The sequence below is a fragment of the Somniosus microcephalus genome, chromosome 5 (genome assembly GCF_052327205.1).
Source record: "Somniosus microcephalus isolate GS21.2 chromosome 5, FLI_Smic_1.0, whole genome shotgun sequence".
NCBI lineage: Eukaryota > Metazoa > Chordata > Chondrichthyes > Squaliformes > Somniosidae > Somniosus > Somniosus microcephalus.
In genome coordinates, this window is record NC_140991.1 from 205,218,017 (window position 1) to 205,240,012 (window position 21,996).

At 44.5% G+C, this 21,996-nt stretch overlaps 1 protein-coding gene across 1 annotated transcript in view; it reads right to left on the reverse strand.

Moving 5' to 3' along the window:
• Positions 1-21,996, reverse strand: part of plekha8 (pleckstrin homology domain containing A8) — a 116,935-nt gene that overhangs the window by 54,646 nt on the left and 40,293 nt on the right. The window contains exons 5-8 of the mRNA XM_085988588.1: positions 17,126-17,278; positions 13,179-13,219; positions 12,185-12,318; positions 10,535-10,718 (exon numbers count right to left, since the gene is read on the reverse strand). Of these exons, the coding sequence (XP_085844714.1) occupies positions 10,535-10,718; positions 12,185-12,318; positions 13,179-13,219; positions 17,126-17,278 (512 nt within the window). The remainder of the gene's footprint in view (positions 1-10,534; positions 10,719-12,184; positions 12,319-13,178; positions 13,220-17,125; positions 17,279-21,996) is intronic.

A 21,996-nucleotide genomic window follows, 5' to 3' on the forward strand; every position in this document is an offset into this window, starting at 1 on the left:
CTGCATGTACTTCTAGCTTATTCAGCTGGATACCCATCAATTTTTAACAAATCACGCATCACCGAAAAATGAGGTGCCATCCTGGGGAAGCTGCAACACAGGACTACATTGCATTCCAAACAGCGGAAGCAGCATGCTATAGACAGAGCTAAGCGATCCCACAACCAACAGATCAGATCAAAGCTCTGCAGTCCTGCCACATCCAGTTGTGAATGGTGGTAGACACTTAAACAACTAATGGGAGGAGGAGGCTCTATGAATATCCCCATCCTCAATGATGGCGGAGCCCAGCACGCGACTACAAAAGACAAGGCTGAAGCGTATGCAACCATCTTCAGCCAGAAGTGCCAAGTGGATGATCCATCTCTGCCTCCTCCTGAGGTCCCCACCATCACAGAAACTAGTCTTCAGCCAATTCGATTCACTTCACGTGATATCAAGAAACAGCTGAGCGCACTGGATACAGCAAAGGCTATGAGCCCCGACAAAATGCCGGCTGTCATGCTGAAGACTTACTCCAGAACTAGCGGCACCTCTAGCCAAGCTGTTCTAGTACAGCTACAAAAATGGCATCTACTAGACAATGTGGAAAACTGCCCATGTATGTCCTGCTCATAAAAAAAAAATGGACAAATCCAATCTGGCCAATTACCGCCCCATCAGTCTACTCTCAATCATCAGCAAAGTGATGGAAGGTGTTGTCAACAGTGCTATCAAGCGGCACTTACTCACCAATAACCTGCTCACCGATGCTCAGTTTGGGTTCTGCCAAGACCACTCGGCTCCAGACCTCATTACAGCCTTGGTCCATACATGGACAAAAGGACTGAATTCCAGAGGCAAGGTGAGTGACTGTCCTTGACATCAAGGCAGCATTTGACTGAGTGTGGCATCAAGGAGCCCGAGTAAAACTGAAGTCAATGGGTATTAGGGGAAAGACTCTCCACTGGCTAGAGTCATACCCAGCACAAAGGAAGGTGGTTGTTGGAGGCCAATCATCTCTGCCCCAGGACATCGCTGCAGGAGTTCCTCAGGGTAGTGTCCTAAGCCCAACCATCATCAATGACCTTCCCTCCATCATAAGGTCAGAACTGGGGATGTTCGCTGATGATTGCACAGTGTTCAGTTCCATTAGCAACTCCTTAGATAATGAAGCAGTCTATGCCTGCATAGACGACATTCAGGCTTGGGCTGATAAGTGGCAAGTAACATTCATGCCACACAAGTGCCAGGCAATGACTATCTCCAACAAGAGAGCGTTTAACTACCACCTCGACATTCAACAGCATTACCATCGCCGAGTCCCTGATCATCAACATCCTGGGGGGTCACTATTAACCAGAAACTCAACTGGGCCAGCCACATAAATGCTGTGGCTACAAGAGCAGGTCAGATGCTGATTCCCCAAAGCCTTTCCACCATCTGCAAGGCACAAGGCAAAGTGGGCTGGGATCAGCTACTTGTAGGAAAATCCACATCAGAGCAGTGGGAGTCATTCAGAAAGAAAATAGAGAGTGTACAGTGCCAACATGTTCCCGTAAAGGTCAAGGGTGGGACCAACAAGCCCAGGGAGCCCTGGATGTCAAGGGATATACAAGAATGGATTAGGAAAAAATGGGTGGCTTTTGGCAGATACAAAGGACTAAAAACAGTGGAAGCCCCAGGGGAGTATAGAAAGTGCAGGGGGGTACTTAAAAAAGAAATTCGGAGAGCGAAAGGGGGCATGAAAAAACACTGGTGGGCAAAATAAAGGAAAATCCCAAGGTGTTTTATTTATAAGTACATTAAGGGCAAGAGAATAACCAGGGAAAGAGTAGGGCCCATTAGGGACCAAAGTGGCAATCTGTGTGTAGAGCCGGAAGATGCAGGTGAGGTTTTAAATTAATATTTTGCATCTGTGTTCACTATGGAGAAGGACGATGTAGGCATAGAAATCAGGCAGGGGGATTGTGATATACTTGTACAAATTAGTATTGAGAGGGAGGAGGTACTAGCGGTTTTAGCGGGCTTAAAAGTGGATAAATCCCCAGGTACTGACGAGATGTATCCCAAGCTGCTGTGTGAGGCAAGGGAGGAGATTGTAGGGGCTCTGGCACAAATTTTGAGAACCTCTCTGGCCACAGAGGAGGTGCCAGAGGACTGGAGGACAGCTAACGAAGTACTATTATTCAAAAATGGTAGTAGGGATAAACCAGGGAATTACAGGCCAGTGAGCCTAACATCAGTGGTAGGGAAATTATTGAGGGACAGAATTAGTCTCCACTTGGAGAGGCAAGGATTAATCAAGGATAGTCAGCATGGTTTTGTCAGGGGGAGATCATGTCTAACCAATTTGATTGAATTTTTTGAGGGGGTGACTAGGTGTGTGGATGAGGGTAGTGCAGTTGATGTAGTCTACATGGACTTCAGTAAGGCTTTTGACAAAGTCCTGCAAGGGAGACTGGTCAAGAAGGTAAGAGCCCATGGGATCCAGGGCAATTTGGCACATTGGATCCAAAATTGGCTTAGTGGCAGGAGGCAGAAGGTGATGGTCGAAGGTTGTTCTTGTGACTGGAAGCCTGTGTCCAGTGGTGTACCGTAGGGATCGGTGCTGGGTCCTTTGCTGTTTGTAGTGTACATTAATGATTTAGGCATGAATGTAGGCGGTATGAACAGTAAGTTCGCAGATGACACGAAAATTGGTGGAGTGGTAAATAGCGAGGAGGGAAGCCTCAGGCTACAGGACGATATAGACTGGTTGGTTAGATGGGCAGAACAGTGGCAAATGGAAGTTAACCCTGAAAAGTGTGAGGTGATGCATTTTGGGAGGACTAACAAGGCAAGGGAATACACAATGAATGGTAGGACCCTAGGAAGGACAGAGGATCAGAGGGACCTTGGTGTGCATGTACAGTACATAGATCCCTGAAGGCAGCAGGACAGGTAGATAAGGTGTTTAAAAAGGCATATGGGATACTTGCCTTCATTAGCCGAGGCATAGAATATAAGAGCAGGGAGGTTATGATGGAGCTGTACAAAACGCTAGTTAGGCCACAGCTGGAATACTGTGTGCAGTTCTTGTCGTCACATTATAGGAAGGATGTGATTGCATTGGAGAGGGTGCAGAGGAGATTCACCAGGATGTTACCTGGGCGAGAGCGCTTCAGCTATGAAGAGAGACTGGACAGGCTGGGGTTGTTTTCCTTAGAGCAGAGAAGGCTGAGGGGGAACCTGATTGAGGTGTACAAAATTATGAGGGGCATAGATAGGGTAGATAGAAAGGTATGCTCCTCCTGCGCTATGTGGGAACTCAGGGACACTTCCTGTGTCCCTGACAACCATGTGTGCAGGAAGTGTGTCCAGCTGCAGCTACTGGCAGACCGCATTACGGTGCTGGAGCAGCGATTGGATACATATGGGACCATTCGCGATGCTGAGGACGTCGTGAATAGCACGTTTGATCAGTTGGTCACACCGCAGGTAAAGTTGGCACAGGCAGAGAGGGAGCGGGTGACCAACAGGCAGAGTAGTAGGCGCAGGCAGGTAGTGCAGGGGTCCCCTGTGGCCATCCCCCTCTCAAACAGATATACCGCTTTGGATACTGATAGGGGGGGTGGCTTACCAGGGGAAGGCAGCAGCAGCCAACTTCCTGGCACCACGGGTGGTTGTGCTGCACAGAACGGGAGGAAAAGGACTGGGAGAGCTATAGTGATAGGGGATTCTATTGTAAGGGGAATAGATAGGCATTTCTGCAGCAGCAAACGAGACTCCAGGATGGTTTGTTTCCTCCCTGGTGCAAGGGTCAAGGATGTCTCGGAGAAGCTGCAGAAAATTTTAGAAAGGGAGGGTGAACAGCCAGTTGTCGTGGTGCATATAGGCACCAATGATATAGGTAAAGAACAGGATGAGGTCCTAAAAGCTGAATATAGGGAGTTAGGAGGTAAATTTAAAAATAGGACCTCAAAGGTAGCAATCTCAGGATTGCTACCAGAGCCACGTGCTAGTCAGAATAGAAATAGAAGGATACTTCAAATGAATACGTGGCGAGAGGAATGGTGCAAGGGGGAGGGATTCAAATTCCTGGGACATTGGAATCGGTTCTGGGGGAGGTGGGACCAGTACAAACCGGACGGTCTGCACCTGGGCAGGACCGGGACCGATGTCCTTGGGGGAGTGTTTGCTAGTGCTGTGGGGGAGGGTTTAAACTAAAATGGCAGGGGGTTGGGAACCTGAGCAGGGAGACAAAGGAAAGGGAAACATAGAAGATACATAGAAGATAGGAGCAGGAGTAGGCCATTTGGCCCTTCGAGCCTGCTCCGCCATTCAAACAAGGATAGAAGCAAAAGACAGGAAGGAGAATAACAAAGGTGGCAATCGGAGAAATCAAGGGTTTAAAACAAACATGGCCACAGTAAATAATAATTCTAAAAGGTCTAAGGGCGTTAAAAAAACAAGCCTGAAGGCTTTGTGTCTTAATGCAAGGAGCATTCGTAATAAGGTGGGTGAATTAGCAGTGCAAATACAGGTAAATGAATATATGATTGGAATTACAGAAACATGGCTCCAGGGGGACCAAGGCTGGGAACTCAACATCCAGGGGTATTCAATATTCAGGGAAGATAGGCAAAAAGGAAAAGGAGGTGGGGTAGCATTGCTGGTTAAAGAGGGGATTAACACAATTGTAAGGAAAGATATTAGCTCTGATGATGTGGAATCTGTATGGGTAGAACTGAGAAATACCAAAGGGCAGAAAACATTAGTGGGAGTGGTGTATAGACCCCCAAACAGTAATGCAGGGGTTGGGGATGGCATTAAAAGGGAAATTAGAGAAGCATGCAATAAGGGCACGGCAGTCATCATGGGTGACTTTAATCTACATATAGATTGGGCTAACCAAATTAGTAACAATACTGTGGAGGAGGAATTCCTGGAGTGTATACGGGATGGTTTCCTGGACCAATATGTCGAGGAACCAACTAGGGATCAGGCCATCTTAGACTGGGTATTATGCAATGAGAAAGGATTAATTAGCAATCTTGTTGTGCGAGGTCCCTTGGGTCAGAGCGATCATAATATGATCGAATTCTTCATTAAGATGGAGGGAAGTCGTTGACTCAGAGACTAAGGTCCTGAATTTAAATAAAGGGAACTATGATGGTATGAGACGCAAGTTGGGTAGGATTGATTGGGTAATGTCACTCAAGGGTCGACGGTGGATAGGCAATGGCAAACATTCAAAGATCACATGGATGAACTACAGAATTTGTTTATCCCAGTTTGGCATAAAAATAAATCAAAAAAGGTGACTCAACCGTGGCTAACAAGGGAAATTAGGGATAACATAAGATCCAAACAGAGGGCATATAAATTGGCCAAAAAAAAGCAGCAAACCTGAGGATTGGGAGCAGTTTAGGATTCAGCAAAGGAGGACAAAGGGATTAATTAAGAGGAGGAAAATAGATTATGAAAGTAAGCTTGCAGGGAACATAAAAACTGACTGTAAAAGCTTTTATAGATGTGTGAAGAGAAAAAGATTGGTGAAGTCAAGCGTAGGTCCCTTGCAGTCAGAATCAGGGGAATTTATAATGGGGAACAAAGAAATGGCAGACCAATTAAATACATATTTTGGTTCTGTCTTCAAAAAGGAGGACACAAATAACCTCCCAGAGATGTCGGGGAACATAGGGACTAATGAGGGGGAGGAACTGAAAGAAATCAGTATTTGTAGGGAAATGGTGTTGGGGAAGTTGACGGGATTGAAGGCCGATAAATCCCCAGGGCCTGATAATCTACATCCTAGGGTACTTAAGGAAGTGGCCCTGGAGATAGGAGATACATTGCTGGTCATCTTCCAGAACTCAATAGACTCTGGAACAGTACCCATGGATTGGAGGGTAGCTAATGTTACCCCACTATTCAAAAAAGGTGGTAGAGAAAAAGCAGGGAATTATAGACCGGTAAGCCTGACATCGGTAGTGGGGAAAATGCTAGAGTCCATTATAAAAGATGTAATAGCAGAGCACTTGGAAAGCAGTGACAGGTTCGGACAAAGTCAACATGGATTTACAAAAGGTAAATCGTGCTTGACTAATCTACTGGAATTTTTTGAGGATGTAACTGGTAAAATAGAGAAGGGAGAACCAGGGGATGTGGTGTATTTGGACTTTCAGAAGGCTTTCGATAAGGTCCCGCATAAGAGATTAGCTTGTAAAATTAAGGCACATGGTATTGGGGGCAAGGTATTGACTTGGATAGAGAACTAGTTGGCAGATAGAAAGCAAAGAGTTGGAATAAATGGGTCGTTTTCCGAGTGGCAGGCAGTGACTAGTGGGGTACCGCAAGGATCGGTCCTAGGACCCCAGCTGTTCACAATATATATGAATGATCTGGACGAGGGAATTGGATGTAGTATCTCCAAATTTGCAGACGACACAAAGCTGGGTGGGAGGGTATGCTGTGAGGAAGATATTGTGAAACTCCAGTACGATTTGGACAGGTTGGGTGATTGGGCAGAAAATGGCAAATGCACTATAATGTGGATAAATGTGAGGTTATCCACTTTGGTGGCAAAAACAGGAAGGCAGATTATTATTTGGGTGGCAATAGATTGGGAGAAGGGGAAGTGCAAAGAGACCTGGGTGTTCTTGTGCACCAGTCGCTGAAGGTAAGCATGCAGGTGCAGCAGGCGGTTAAGAAGGCAAATGGTATGTTGGCCTTCGCAGCAAGAGGGTTCGAGTACAAGAACAAGGATGTCTTGCTGCAGTTGTACAGGGCCTTGGTGAGACCGCACCTTGGGTATTGTGTGCAGTTTTGGTCGCCTTATCTGAGGAAGGACGTTCTTGCCATGGAAGGAGTGCAGCGAAGATTCACCAGGCTAATACCTGGGATGGCAGGGATGACGTACGAGGAGAGCTTGGGTCGATTGGGCTTATACTCACTGGAGTTTAGAAGATCGAGAGGGGATCTCATCGAAACCTATAAAATTCTGTCAGGCCTGGACAGACTAGATGCAGGAAGGATGTTCCCGATGGCTGGGGAGTCCAGAACTAGGGGTCATAGTCTAAGGATAAGGGGTAAGCCATTTAGGACTGAGATGAGGAGGAATTTCTTCACCCAGAGAGTGGTGAACCTGTGGAATTCTCTACCACAGAAGGCAGTGGAGGCCAATTCTGTAAGTATATTCAAGAAGGAGTTGGATATATTTCTTAAGGCTAAAGGGATCAAGGGACATGGGGAGAAGGCAGGAACAGGGTACTGAATTTGGATGTTCAGCCATGATCTCGTTGAATGGCGGGGCGGGCTCGAGGGGCCTGCTCCTGCTCCTATCTTCTATGTTTCTATGTTTATTGACCCCTCTACTAAGGGGAAAAGTTATCAGGGAGCATAGTTTCAAGGTAAGGGCAGGAGGTTTAGAGGGGATTTGAGGAAAAACCTTTTCACCCAGAGGGCAGTTGGAATCTGGAACTCACTGCCTGAAAAGGGTGGTAGAGGCAGGAACCCTCACAACATTCAAGAAGCATTTGGATGAGCATTTGAAATGCCATAGCATACAAGGCTACAGACCAAGTGCTGGAAAATGGAATTAGAATAGACAGGGCTTGATGGCCGGCGTAGACACGATGGGCTGAAGGGCCTCTTTCTGTGCTGTATAACTCTATGGGGGAAAAATTGGGTGAGTAGCGCCACCGGTTAGCGCCTAAAGAGGCAGTCAGTGGCTGTAGCGCCACTGGCTGCACCTCCCGCGATATTCAGCAGGGGCGCTAATGGTGGCATTAGCCATTTGCGCTGTGCCGCCACCGATGACGTCATCAGTGTGCGCAGCGCCCCATTCGCGATATTTGGTAGTGAACGCCGCAGTTGCGCCGAGAGCCCGGCACTTCTCCTTGGTGCCAGGCTCGTTTGCCGGCACTCGCGAGCGGGGATCGCGCTGTTGCAGGCCCCTCCCCCTTAACAATGGGAGGAAGGCCTGCAGTACTGCAGCGTGCCGTGCCGCAGCGCGTGGCGCTGCGGCACGTTGCGCTGCGATATTCAGTTTCAGCGCCCTAAGAGGGACGCGGAGCACCTCGAGCCTCGCCCCGTCTCCCTCTAGGGACAATGGAAATTAATATCTGACGATCACTAAAGCTTCGAACACTGCGCTAAATCTTGCGCTCAGGCGACTTTTGCGCCACTTTGGCACCCCGACCCAATTCCTAGGCCTATGACTCTATAAGTAAGGAGTGTGATGGAATACTCTCCACTTGTGTTGTTGGAGCTGCACTCATCCAGGCAAGAAGCACAACACCATCCAGGACAAAGCAGCCTGCTTGATTGGCACCCCATCCACCACCTTAAATATTCACTCCCTCCACCATCGGCGCACCGTGGCTGCAGTGTGTACCATCTACAAGATGAACTGCGGCAACTCGCCAAGGCTTCTTCGGCGGCACCTCCCAAACCAACAACCTCTACCACTTAGAAAGACAAGGGCAGCAGGCGCATGGGAACGCCACCATCTCCACGTTCCCCTCGAACCATCCTGACTTGGAGATATATTGCCGTTCCTTCATAGCTACTGGGTCAAAATCCTGGAACTCCCTCCCTAACAGCACCGTGGGAGTACCTTCACCATGCGGACTGCAGCGGTTCAAGAAGGCAGCTCACCACCACCTTCTTAAGGGCAATTAGGGATGGGCAATAAATGCTGGTCATGCCAGTAACGCCCACATTCCAGGAACTGCACCCAAGTACAAGCCCGATTTTTACTCCCTATGAACCCGCCCAATTATTGGTCAACAATGCCAGTGGAACAATCTTAATCAATCCAGCACAGGTAATGAAGCACTTGGTTATCAGAACAGGGGGAGAAAAAGTTACTTCCCAGTAACTGGAAAGCAGGTTTTGTCTTTGGGATTCCTCAAATCTATTTGAAGTGGTTTGTTCCTTGTGATTTGGTTTATAGTCAAATCCAGTTATACTGATCAATTTGCCTAAATAGTCACTTACATTTGAATGGTCACTAAATCCAAAAGTGGCAATCCCACGATACCCTGCGGAATAGGCATCAAATGAAAAGCCATTTATTTCCCTTGAACTGCTGGAGGAGTTTGAACAGATGGCCGACAAACTGTCAAAGCCCTAATGTGCTACTCAACTTGTTCACCTCTCTTCCTTCAGTAAAGCTGCACTATTTTAGAATTTGAGCACAAAGAACCAGTGCATTGGTTCTTAACCAACAACTAGTATAAACAGAGAAATTATAAGGCTTGTCTCCTTCTGAGTGATGGTGGCTCTAAAAGAAGTTTGAATACAGCTGAACATGAATGGCCGCTCACTGCTCAGCTGCACTCAGTTGAAACTGCTGAGCTGCACTTTGCTCAAAGTACAAACTTTTCATTTCATAGTTACCCAACAAATCATCTGAAGATCTCCGTTTTTCATTTGGCAGCTTCTGAACTGGATCGTTCCCAAAAACTTTTTGGTACAGCTGATGGAAAAGTGCAGGCTCAAGGGTTTTGGTGCATTACATGTACATGATTACTATAAAAGATTCCACTGTAAAGGAATTTTCTCAAGCTTTCTTTGGAATTACTCATTTCACAGCAGTTGTGTTAAATTTGTAACTCAAATACCAATATAGAAAGTATATAAAAACTTATTTTTGTTTTAAACACTCAGCGGTCAATTGGCCCTTAATGATACGGTTTTCTGATTAACTCGTCTTACAAAAAAGACAGACATGGTCATATGTAATTGGTAAACTCAAAACAAATCAAATCCAAGGAGACATCAATGCTACCTGACTGGTTATCTGTTTAAAAAGAGTCACTTGTAGAAATTAATTGCACTATATAGCCAAATCTAGAATGAGCTTACTTCTGTAGAGATCTCTACAAGCACTAGATCGAAGTTCTGATTAGCTGAAACATGTAGTCATCGTCTGATTGTAACATTTGGCTGGTAGAGGCTAACTTTGAAGAAAAAGAATGGGATTTTTTTCAATGTTTAGTTTGTGGCTATACAACTGTAATTTTAGTTCACAACTGTAAATATCAATCTACATTATCACCAGTAATTTCCACGGTGGTTCTCCCAATCCCCTGCAGAAATTGCGTAAATGGCCGTTTATGCTGTTTCTCTGGGGATTCCACTGAAGTTATGGAGAGAGATTGGGGAAACCCCACAGATATTCTACCCTTTTATTTCTACCAAAACAAAAACCTGCCATCACTATTTGGACTTTCAGAATACACTTGAGAGATCACTGAAGATCTCCAAAGGAAAATAGTTGTGAATCTGCAATACACGTACATGAGTCACAACATCTCAGCAGATCCAGAGGATTTCAAGCTCTGAAAAAAGTTTGTCCATGTTCCAAATCAATACTAACCACTTAATTGCCCCTTATTTAAAGAGCATAACTGGATATAGGACAAAAAGCTAAAGCTCAGCCTTTTGTTTAAAAAAAGACAAGCATACTGACTACAAAAAAACACAAACTGATTGAAATCTTATTTTCACAGAAGGAAACCCTACTTTTGTAACATATGGGGATTTTCATACAGACGGTTCATACCTTTGATCCATTGCACTGAAGAATGTCTGAATCTCTTCCTTTTCTGCATGAAGTATTGTACTTGTACCACCCAGCTCCTCACTGCCCTCACCAATCTCATCTTCAGCTGCAGAAGGCTGAAGTTCAATATTCACACCAGTCTTCTCAGCAGCCACATCTACTAATTCAGAGTTGTCCATCATCTCTGATTACATAACGAGGGGGGAAAAAAACAGAATTAGACAAGACTTTCCAGACGTAAAATTTAAAAAAAAAAAACTCGTTTGGATTAGGCAACATATATACACAGGCTCAGCTGAATTAGGTACCCAATGTACATTTTTTTAAGAATATACTTATAACATAAACTTCAGATGTTTCCTGCAGCAATAACAATTTACCCAAAAACAATCAGAGACCATTTACTTATTTGCTGTACCATCTTGTAGATGGCTACTTTTAACATACTTGAAAAGAGGTTCAGTGGAAATCTTGATAAGACCAAGCTTTGCTTGCAAGTGAAACGTTACTATTCCAAGGAATGGACTTTATAATCTTTTGGTAGCTGGGAAGGTTACTAAAAAACTCAGCTACAACAGTCTCCGTTCAGATTTAACCCAGTGCATTTGCAGAAAACAAAGACCAGCATTCATAGTAGAAGCAGAGCCTGCACTGCAAGGACAGTTTCAGGGGTGTACAGTGCTGCTGAGTTGCACCATGCTCAGCTTAAGAATTTGCATACTGTTATGGTATGAAGTACAGTGCTTGCATTCTTCAAGCACACCCGTTGGGAACAAAAGATAATGGAAAAGAAGAGAGAATGCAATTGTTTAGAAGGACAGATTACTTAGGCTGGACAGTGTTCCTTTTGTTGGGTTGCTTTGAAATGCATTTAACACTTTTTGAAAGCTTACTAAGCTTTAAATATTGGTATAAGTTACTAGTTCCATAAACTGTACTATAAAATCCACTTCTCTATAAAGGTATGAGCCATTATGTAATAGGTATTGAGCAACATTAAAAAAAAAGGTTCTTACGCAAACTACACCCTAAATCTGGATTCATTTTACAAGGTAGCACCAGATCACTGCAAGATTTACATCCACAGCAGCTTCTCTGCAAGGGAGTAATTTTAATTTTTTTTTTATTCCAAAACATAATGCAGTATTACAATCAGTTCATAGCCAAGTAGCTCAATGAAAGGGCACTATGGTGGGGTGGGGTTCCGCTTCTGGACTCGTTATGCAACGATTATCCACCCATTCACTTTAATAGGTGAAAAATCACAGGGTGCAAAATCACAGGGTGCTTTGGAGGAAAACCCTGGCCTATTTCTTTAAATTTAACAAATCTCAAACAGTATCAGCTCTTGATTTTCTTCTGTTATTTTTTTTGAAAACTACATCCAGATTGATGCAGTAAAACTCTCATTTTTTGGTGGGATGGGAAAAATAAAACAAACCTATTGACATATTTAGCGTCTCTACAACATACTCGTACTTGAAAGCCAAGTAGGTAGTTATCGTATGCTCCCTTCCTTAGGTTCTTCAGTTGTCACACATCATTCCAATCAAGACCATACCCAAGTAAACCGACTCCAAAGGCTTTGCCAATAATTGCTCTCCAACAACTTTAAGTGCTACTTTTTCTCCCTTTTATTTAAAAACTTACCCTCTGCATTTTCTGTGCTTCCACTTCTTGAATTTTCTTGATGCTGATCGTCATTTTCTGACTGTGGCCTTTTCCGAGTCTTAAAGTTGGCCTCTTCTGTCGTTGACCCATTCTGACAGTTATTCAGCTCATTCCTGCCATAAACAGGTTTTATTTTAATTGCTTGTATAACGACGCTTTCCCGGTTCCAGCGGAGCAGCGCTAAAGTCGCAGAACATTATGGCGTTGCTGTAACAGTGCCATTATTCACTAACGCCATAATTTCCTGGGGCTTTAGTGGTGATAGTAATGGTGTTCGCCTTTATTTCACCATTATTGTGGCGTTACAACCCAGCAAATTCCAGACCGTGCATTTTCAAGCAAGTTTTAAATAAATCTCAACTTTTGTATTTTTAAAAAAAATAAAAGGTTCTTCCCCATAACTTCCAGGTAACTGCACCATGTGACATTCCCATGTGAGGAGAGGCAAATAACCTGTTTCCCAAGTCTCATCATTCCAAAAATTAACTTTCAGGAAATATTTGAAGGGGTAACGAAAATGAAAGGAAAGTACTAGCTTTTACTCAGCAATGCGCCATTAACCTGACCCAAACCCCTCAATGCACACACATTGACCAAGAATGGGAAAGTACGATGAATACACCAGCAAATCTAGTTTTTTTAATAAAGATTCACCATACTATAGGTCCACAGTGCCAGACCACTGTTTTCCTCTAATAAGAGCAGCAAGATAGTTTGATAGCAGCAACTCAATCAATAACATTTAAAAACCATCTTGGTCATTCATGTCATTGCTGTGAAACATTGCTGGTATAAAAAGCCTGGCACATCTGCTTGCATATTAGTCATTGAAAAAGTAATTCATTACATGGAGCGCTGAATGTCACTTATGGATGGGGTTTGAACTGAAACATTGCAAGTTTAACACTGTACATCAGCTGCTACTGATCTATGGAATACATTTTCCATGGAATCATACCCGTTAAATTCTTACCTTTCTGTGCAATTGTAACTGGATAGACGATGGTGTTTAATCTACAAAAATTACAAAAGAACACAAATTACAATTAAATGGCAACATGCCCAAGTCCATTAAAAGAGCAAATGACAAAATGTTACTGATGTGTTTTACAGTAACTAGCTTCCTGACCTCATTGTTTCAAGTGTTTGTTTCATTAATATGTTACCAATGATCATTTGGGCCTCAACCATGTTCGAGTGTATCTGGTACAGCAACATTTTGATACTTGAATTTCCCACACCGGCCATCTTTGTAGCTTGATGGAGGCTACCAAATATGCGACAATTTCTGCTAAGTGGGGTATGTGTTAAGATTGTCCAATTCTTCAACTAAGGTCTAAAGAGCAGAACATTTCTTCTTGAAAATAGTTTTCAAAGCTATTTGTTTCGGCTTGAGGTATTTTTATGTATTTTAGGGGAAAAGAAGCTTTCCTGTAGAGCCGCTGGGCAACTGCATGACCTTCAAGCATCTGCACAACAAGAGGCGGTCACCAAAGCTCACTGAAGGTTGAACATGAACGAATAAAAGACTTTCAGATAATTTTATGAACCGAAGTTACACATTTAGACCTTGACAATAGCACATGCGGCATTTATTAAAAGTACTGCTTCTTTGGAATTGTGGGTTTGATTTGTGTGAGGGACTAGCCAAGAGCTGTAACGTGAGGCAGGCAAGACTTCAAACAGGTGCAAGCTATGCCAATTTAATGCTGCTGCATTAGTGGATGCCCCTCCTCCACCTATTTTCTCTCCTACTAACTGGAAGGAGTTGACCCCTGCGGAGATGCACTCAATTTTCACCCAGGGACACGGAGGCCAATTGTAGAACATCCACCATTGCCCCCAAGATTAGCCAACAAGCCCAGATTACAAATTGAACCTGGGAAACTTATAATACAATAAATATGCACACCGATACATAAAATTATGTATAACAGTTGCCATGCAAATATGTTGGCCGCAATTTCCCCTATCTCGGCGGGTCCGGTGCGGCCAGGGTCGGTGGCGGGTTGCAACCCCGCTGCCTGCTCCAGCCCGCTGTCCAAAGTGATTTTACACTGATTGGGCTTGTTAAGCCCGTCCAGCGCGTTTCCTGGCAAATTGAAGGAAGCGGTCTGATGACGTCACTTAATGACGCATCAATAGCCAGTTTCCTTAAAGGGGCCATGCACAAATTTATTTTGACAGTTATGCCGTCAGTGTTCTACAGCATTGAGGTGCTGCAAACACTGACGAGCACTGCACAGAGGTGCACGGCTACACCCAGGCTCTCCCATGACACCCTCCATATGCTTATGGAAGGAGTCACAGCACCCCATGGGTGGAAGAGACCTCCCCATGAGATCAACGCAGCCTGGTTGCACATTGCACAGGAGGACACAAGCAGAGATGTTGTTAGGAGGACCAGGCTGCAGTGGCGCAAACCTTTCAATGATCTCAGTAGATCATGAAACGTTACTGCAAAGCCACACTCAACCTCATCCTGCTGTGTCACTCATCACATCCCCATCACTGCCTTCCCTACCCGACTCCTGCACATCTTTACTCGCACCATCTTACCTTGTACTTCCACCCATCCCTATCTACATTATCACTTCCTCATCTCACTAGCCACCCCTCACACTCACCCTCATCCTAGTCCAATCATACCAACTAACAACACACAAGGGTAAGTACTTGTGTGTTTTAGCCAATGTTCACGTGAAGTTTCTGTTAATGTGCTGCTAAACATTGAAATCTTTGTTTTCAACACTTTGCATTCTTGGACAGATTTCTATGCACCTTTGGAAATGGTTTAGTGAGTTGCAGTGAATGGTGAGACATAACAGTACCCCCCCCCCCCCCGCAGTGGCAATGAGTGTGAAAGGAATGGCTTGGGCATTGTAGGGATGCTTTATGGTGTTGGTGTGGGGTAGTGCTAACTTGGTACATCATGTGGCAGCCAGGGTGTACAGCATCAAGTGAAGTAAATCTGGCTATGGTGAGGCCACCCCTGGCCTCCCGGCCAGCAATGTGCTCAGGTGCTGATGCCCGGTGTACTGTGCAGCATCAGTTGATTGCGAAGAAGGTTGGTGTTGTTGTTGGTGCTGCTGGTGCCGGGGCTGATCACGGTGGGATTCTGAGGACCAAGGTGAGATAGTTTCAAGGGCACCGATGCTGATGGAATAGATGCCAGGTGAAGTTGAGATGACAGAAGCGATCTGTCAATAGTGAGAGAGGTTGTTCCAATGAGGTGACACTGGATAGAGAGTTTGCGCCAAACACTTGCAGCCTGCCTAAAGCTCAATCTGTCTTCCAAATGCAGTAAGCAACAGCTTCTGAGCTTGGAAAGTGAACAGCTGTGAAATGGGAGCTCTTATAGAACATTTGCAACTGTCAAGTTAAGAAATCATCCCATGCTGACAACTGCCATCCTCCTTACCTGGCCTGATCCCCGAGCAGCGGGGAAGCCGTGGGCAAGCTCTTAAAAATCTAAAAGGTGAGCCTAAAAGGTGAGCTTAAAATAGTTTTAAGTGCCTGTTAACAAGCTCTTAATCATCTAAATTGCCTCCCCCGCCACTTGGTGTTGGGTCTGTTCAGTGATGACAGACCTGACATCTTGGAAACTAGCGTTACGGTGGCTTGACAGCAGGTTCCCTAAACAGTCAAAAAAAAAAAAATTCCACCCGACCTGCCACCAAACGCACCCACTGACCCCCGAAAAATTCACCCCATAATGTCTCCTAAACTAACAGAGCCTATCCATTGCACATTAAAAAAATCATGCAATGGCATTACCTTTTATACATATTTTGATAATCAATTCTCTCAAATGTTATTAAAACTGCTCCTTCTGTTAATGCTAATCAGAAACTGAGTAAAGCATTAGTTTGCTGAAACATCTTTCTCCGTAACACAGGCTCCTTAGTGCAGGATGTGGTAGTTTGCACCATCAGCATTTGAGTCTAAGACATTACGGAAAAATGAAAAAACATTTTCTTACAACACACGGAAGCCAATTTTACTTTATGATGGACTGAAAATTGTATGCATATGTAGTGGGCTTAGTAGAGTTTTTTTCTAAATATAATAGTGTAGGAACATCAAACTCCTTAATGTTAATTTGCATACAAGGTCATCTGAGAAAGCTGTATAAAACAAATTCAACAGTCTGGCTGGTCTGCTGGAGCCATCACTTTGTGTGTTTTCTGTGGTCCAAGACTGCACTGCAGAAATAGGTCACATCAGTGAGCCTCAGCTTGCAGCTCTCCCCGTACATCATTGCCTGCAACAAGTAGCCAAAGGAGAGGACATGCTGGATGTTTCAGTACCATTGCCTCTGAATTTCTGAAGATTGCACTCTCACCCGAAAAGCCAGCTGCCTTATAAATAGAGGTTTTTTTTTTTAATTCAATACACTCATGACTTAAGAAAAACAAATCAAATTATAGGGATTTCCCTTGGGGGGGGGGGTGGATTCCTTTAGTGGGGTTCAAACGCCTCTTTTGGTTGGTTGGAAACCTCTTCCACTGAAAAACTAGGGAGCATTAACACAGGGATAGAAGTGGGCTCACTTTTTCCTCCCTCTGGGTTATTAGCTTTTTCTTTTCAGTTTGTCTGTTTCGATCTCTTTAGCAGCATCCAGGTAGCAAATTAATGCAACAGAGCTGGATCACAGAAATAAATATATTAAATCATATGTAACTTTCATAAGTAAAATGCCCATGCAATACTAAAATAAATTTCCTGCCTAACAAATTGCCATGTGATTTATTAATAAATTGCTCATGATTCCTGCACTCCATGTGAACCTGGCAGAGCAAGTTACGGTAAACACATATACTTGGCATGTAGCATCAGTTCATTTGAAAGAGATCCCATTACATGTGTCAAAATTACAATAGAATGTAAAAAAATCTATTTGCTTAAAAATAAACATACTCTGTTAGGTTTTATGACAGCCACATGCGGGGAACCTGGAGGTGTGAGTTGCAATAGTTCAGGCCTAAATGTGGCATTTGCAATTTCCATGCATTCTTCCAATGTCTTCATAAAGGTGTTGCAAGTTGATCGTAGAAGAGTTGCCATATCAATCTTCGCCAAGCATGTGCATGAATAGGAACAAGAAATAGACATAAGATTACAATTTTGTATTAGATGGTCCAATGATTGAAAGGGGATTGTCATGGTTGCCAAAGCATTGGCTCAGCTTGCTAACTGTGTCTACCAACCCATGATATAATGGGCCAGAACTTCGGGTCCACACGGGCGAGTACGCGCTGGGTACTCACGCATATGCCCAACGAAAGTGCCGGTTTCGTGCATGCGGGGGAAACCGGAACTTCCGTTCCCTTAAAGGAAAGGGTTCACAGGTCGAACGTGTGCGGCGGAGAGGCAGCGCGTACGCCTGGAACTTCTGTTTTTTTTGCAGGTTTCTCCGGGAGGGTGAGTTTCCAGGAGCTACGCTTGTAAAAAGCAGTCGCAAGGCCTGCTTTTAACAAGGTAAGTGATGAATTAAGTTAAATTAAAACATTTTTTCCACAAGTTTATTATTTTTAAATACTTTAAAGTAAGGTAAGTTTATTTTTAGCCCCGTTAGAAACTGTAATTAATTTTTCAAAAATTTAAATTATTGTTTAAAATAGTTATTTTATGTAATTTATAATTATTTTAAAAATGTGATTTTTTAAAAATTTATTTGAAGTTTTAGTGATGTTTTGGGGCTGAATTGTATTCATAGGTTTGACAGCTCTTCCTGTCAAATCTATGAATACAGATTCCCTGCTACCATTGGCTCTCCATGGCCCACATGATCCCAGGGGATGCTTTGAACTAACTGCACCCCTGGGATACGCAAGCACTGCGCGCCGGCAGTTGAAAGAGGCTCAGGATCGGAATCCCACGCGAGCCCACAGCACAATGGCCGGCGCGCTAGGCAAGTGCAGGTCGGAGGCTTGCACACACGGGAAGCCTCCGACCCGAATTTCTGGGCCATTGACATTAATGGGTTCCTCAAACTCAGTCCCAAAAAACACAACTGCATGCAAACCACAATAAATGCGATTCTAAGTTCCCTCCCTCCTCAAAACAGTGACAATCCCCTTTGAAAATCAGAGCATGAATACATACACAGCAGATTAATTGGTCAATTGGTTGATTTTTCTAAATCATTCAGTAAAGAGTCATGCATTTGCTATTGTGCCACTTCTTTATTTTAAATAACTTTTTCTTTTAAGTGATCTATCACCATCAATACAAACTGCCAGAAAACAACTATTTGCACAGGATTGATTGTGATTATCACAGAGAGTCAGGGCTTATGTAGACTCCAAAAAACATGGGGAATAGAAGACCAAAGAACAGCCAGCATTATTTTTTTTCCACAATCGACAGGAGAATTGTAAAATTGCTTGGGGGGTGGAGCAGAAGAGAAAATAGGAAATAGACCAAAGATGTAGTGGCCCTTGTTCTCCCTGGTTCCACATTTGGAATTTTAAAGCTGTTGCTGAGCAGCAAACATTTTGGGGTAGATTTTGCCGAACCTGTCGGGAAGAAGGCGGGACTTCCCCTTTTGGGTTTTTGACCCGCCTACTTCGACGTCCGGCCAATCCGCGCGATTTTCCCTTGATTGACCTTGTTGAGCCCGCCCAGCGGGCTCAGCAGGCCAATTGAGGGCCACCCGGCAACAGGTGACGCCACAGACTGAAATTTCATCTGTCAAGAGTTCTTGACAGATGAAATATCAGTGTCTCACAGCTGTTTGAAGCTGTGAAACACTGACACTCTGAGTTCTAAGCTGAGTCATTCTGCACAGACTCAGTTAGAACAGTCACCGGCACTCAAAGCTGAAGGCTGTCACTTTTGACAGATCGCAGCCGTTCAGCTTTCAGTTCCGGCTGAGTGATGCGCTCCCGATGGCTACAGGAAGAAAGGCTGCTAAGGTAAGTACAGGTAAGTAAAAGTTCTTTACACACTTTAGACACACCAAACACACTTACCTTTGCAGTCATGCACCCATCACTCACCTGAGCACCGACATCGCGACCCCTCCAACTCCTTCAACCCGACGGCCCACCTGCTCTAACCTGGCATGGTTTGGAGCCGTCGGGAATCCCACACGAAACCCCTCAAAATAGGGATTAGGCTAAAAACTGCCCGTTAACAGGCAGTTAATTGGCACTAATCCCTTCCCGCCTGGTGGTTTCGGCGGGTCCCAGTGCGGGGTGGGTACCCGCTGCCCCTGAAACTTACGTGGGGTGGGGTTTTGGGCGGGACCCCCAAATTCGGGATTTCCCCCCCCCCCAACACGCCTGAAACCCCGCCTGACGGCTCCCCGAAAATCTAGCCCTTTGTGTAGAATTTCCTCTACAGTGAGATTATGAAGTTTAATTCCAACAACAAGGGCAGCACGGTGGCATAGTGGTTAGCACTGTTGCCTCACAGCGCCAGGGACCCGGGTTCGAATCCGGCCTCGGGTGACTGTCTGTGTGGAGTTTGCACATTCTCCCTGTGTTTGCGTGGGTTTCCTCCGGGTGCTCCGGTTTCCTCCCACAGTCCAAAGATGTGCAGGTTAGGTTGATTGGCTATGATAAATTGACCCTTAGTGTTAGGGGGATTAAATACGTTGGTTTACGGGGATAGGGTGGGATATGTGTTGGCGTAGGGGTTACGGGGATCGGGTGGGATATGTGTCGGTGCAGGCTCGATGGGCCGAAATGGCCTCTATCTGCACTGTGGGGTTTCTGTGATCTGTGATTTCTGTGAACACTGTCAATGTGGATCTAGAACTGTGGACAGCACAAAACATAGGAACAAGGGAGCACTGAGAGGCACCAGAAATCCTAACATTTAGGATTGTGTAGCAATTCAGGAAAATGCAATTCCCTTTAGTGGGACAGTAACCAATGCAATAAGATGGGATGAGTGAAAGGTTGCATTTTAAATTGGTTCAACAGCAATGGAGTCTCATTGACTACCCGTCATTCTTAGTCAGCAATCTTATGGCGCACTCACCATACAAGGTCACTGGGGAAGCACAGAGACCCATCTCAAGAGATGGTTTGGCCTGGCACCTCCCAAAGCAGTGGTGTCAGGACAGCAATGGTTGTCTACAGTGCGGTTTGCTATTTTTGTCTCATCAGGCTGAGCATTCAGCAATGCAGTTTTCACCACTGCAGCTCTATACATGACTTCCCCATCCATCATGCAGCTAGATATGTCTGCACCATTAGTCTGTCGCCAGTGCTTTAGAACTGTACCCGAGTTCCACAACACTGGAGTCAGGATATTAAAGAACCCCTTCAAGAGACAATACTTCTGGAACAGAAACACAGCTTAAGGCAAGTACAATCCATACTCGTACTCCTCTCAAAAGCTACCTCACAATCTAGCAAATGTGTTCAGAATTAGATTGGTGCCTTCTGGGCATTAAGTGAAAGGACATACTGTAACAAAATGTTGGTCTGCTGTGCGTTTCCAGTATTTTCTGATTTTGTTTCAGTATTATAGTCATTACTATGCTCCCTCTCCCCCCCCCCCCCAAACTGTGGCTTGGTAAATAATCAATTCTCATTAAGTTACAGGTTGGCCAAATAGGTCACAAAGCCAGTTTGTATCAGAACTTCACTCTCCCAGTGCAAATAGGACTGCTGGTATGCTGCAAGAGTTTCTTCGACAGACACTCTTCTCAGTATCTAGAGGTACTGTTAAGCTGGTAGAACCATGCAAGAGGGTAGGTTATTGTAGTCACAATTTAAAAAATTTTTAAATGATGACTTAATGGCTCTGCTCATTCAATGAACTGTTTCTTTCAAACATCTGTCACATTTTCTCTCATTAATGTAAGTGAAGGGGAGGGTGTTGCAAGTGGATAAGCAGCTGCAGAGTTATTACAACACCAGACCAGGAAGGGGGAGAAGCAGTGAGGCACTCAAATCTGCCTTGGTTATAATGTGGGGTTGATTCCAAAGCACCAGCAATGGACAATCCAATCTGGGAAGGAGGAAAATCTGAAGTAGGAGATGCTGAGGAAAATTCAAGGATCCAAGGGAAAGAGCATAGGTCAGTTACAGATAAAGTCAGTAGCTTTATGGCAAGTGGCTGGATTGTAAAAACCAACAATTTGTCAAGATAGTGGCAGTGTATAGAGCCAAGAGGGAAATACATGTTAACAACAGCTGGGAAACAAATGAGTATGAAAAATGTTGAGATAGCCAGTTCCTCAGGATCCATGGCCCAAAGGGTAAATGCACCTCATGGTGTAGCACTGATCATCAACAACAGGAAAGTCCCAATTTTGATCCTTGGCCTCTGTGTAGTTAAGAGACCTAAGCCAGGCAACAGAGTGGGTGTTGCATTTGACCTCAGCAACTCTGGTTAAGAAAAAAAAATCAGCTAGAGTTCCTCCTCTTGATTGTTATCCAGTGACTTCTGCTAAAAGTGAACATATGGATACAACTGAGCAATGGTTTAGCTCGGATCTAGTCCACGTGCTCAATTCCCCTGCGCATGCACAAGCGCACACGATAGAGCAGCGTGGAGCATTCACTCTCTGGACTGATCAATGTAGAATGGCCACTTGAGTGAGGTACCAGAGATGCACCACTCACAGAACTGTATCCCAATATGGGCTATCGTCTTTAGATGAAAAGTGGGAAAAGAAGGAAAGTTTTTGGGATGTAAGTATTTAGCCGCTTTGTATCCACAAACATCCAAAACATTCAATCATAGTCGCATAAACAACAAGGGCCCGAAAACGTACCGGCCTTTGATCCCAGCGCAAATGCTTGGAATCACCTAACAGTGACCTCTAG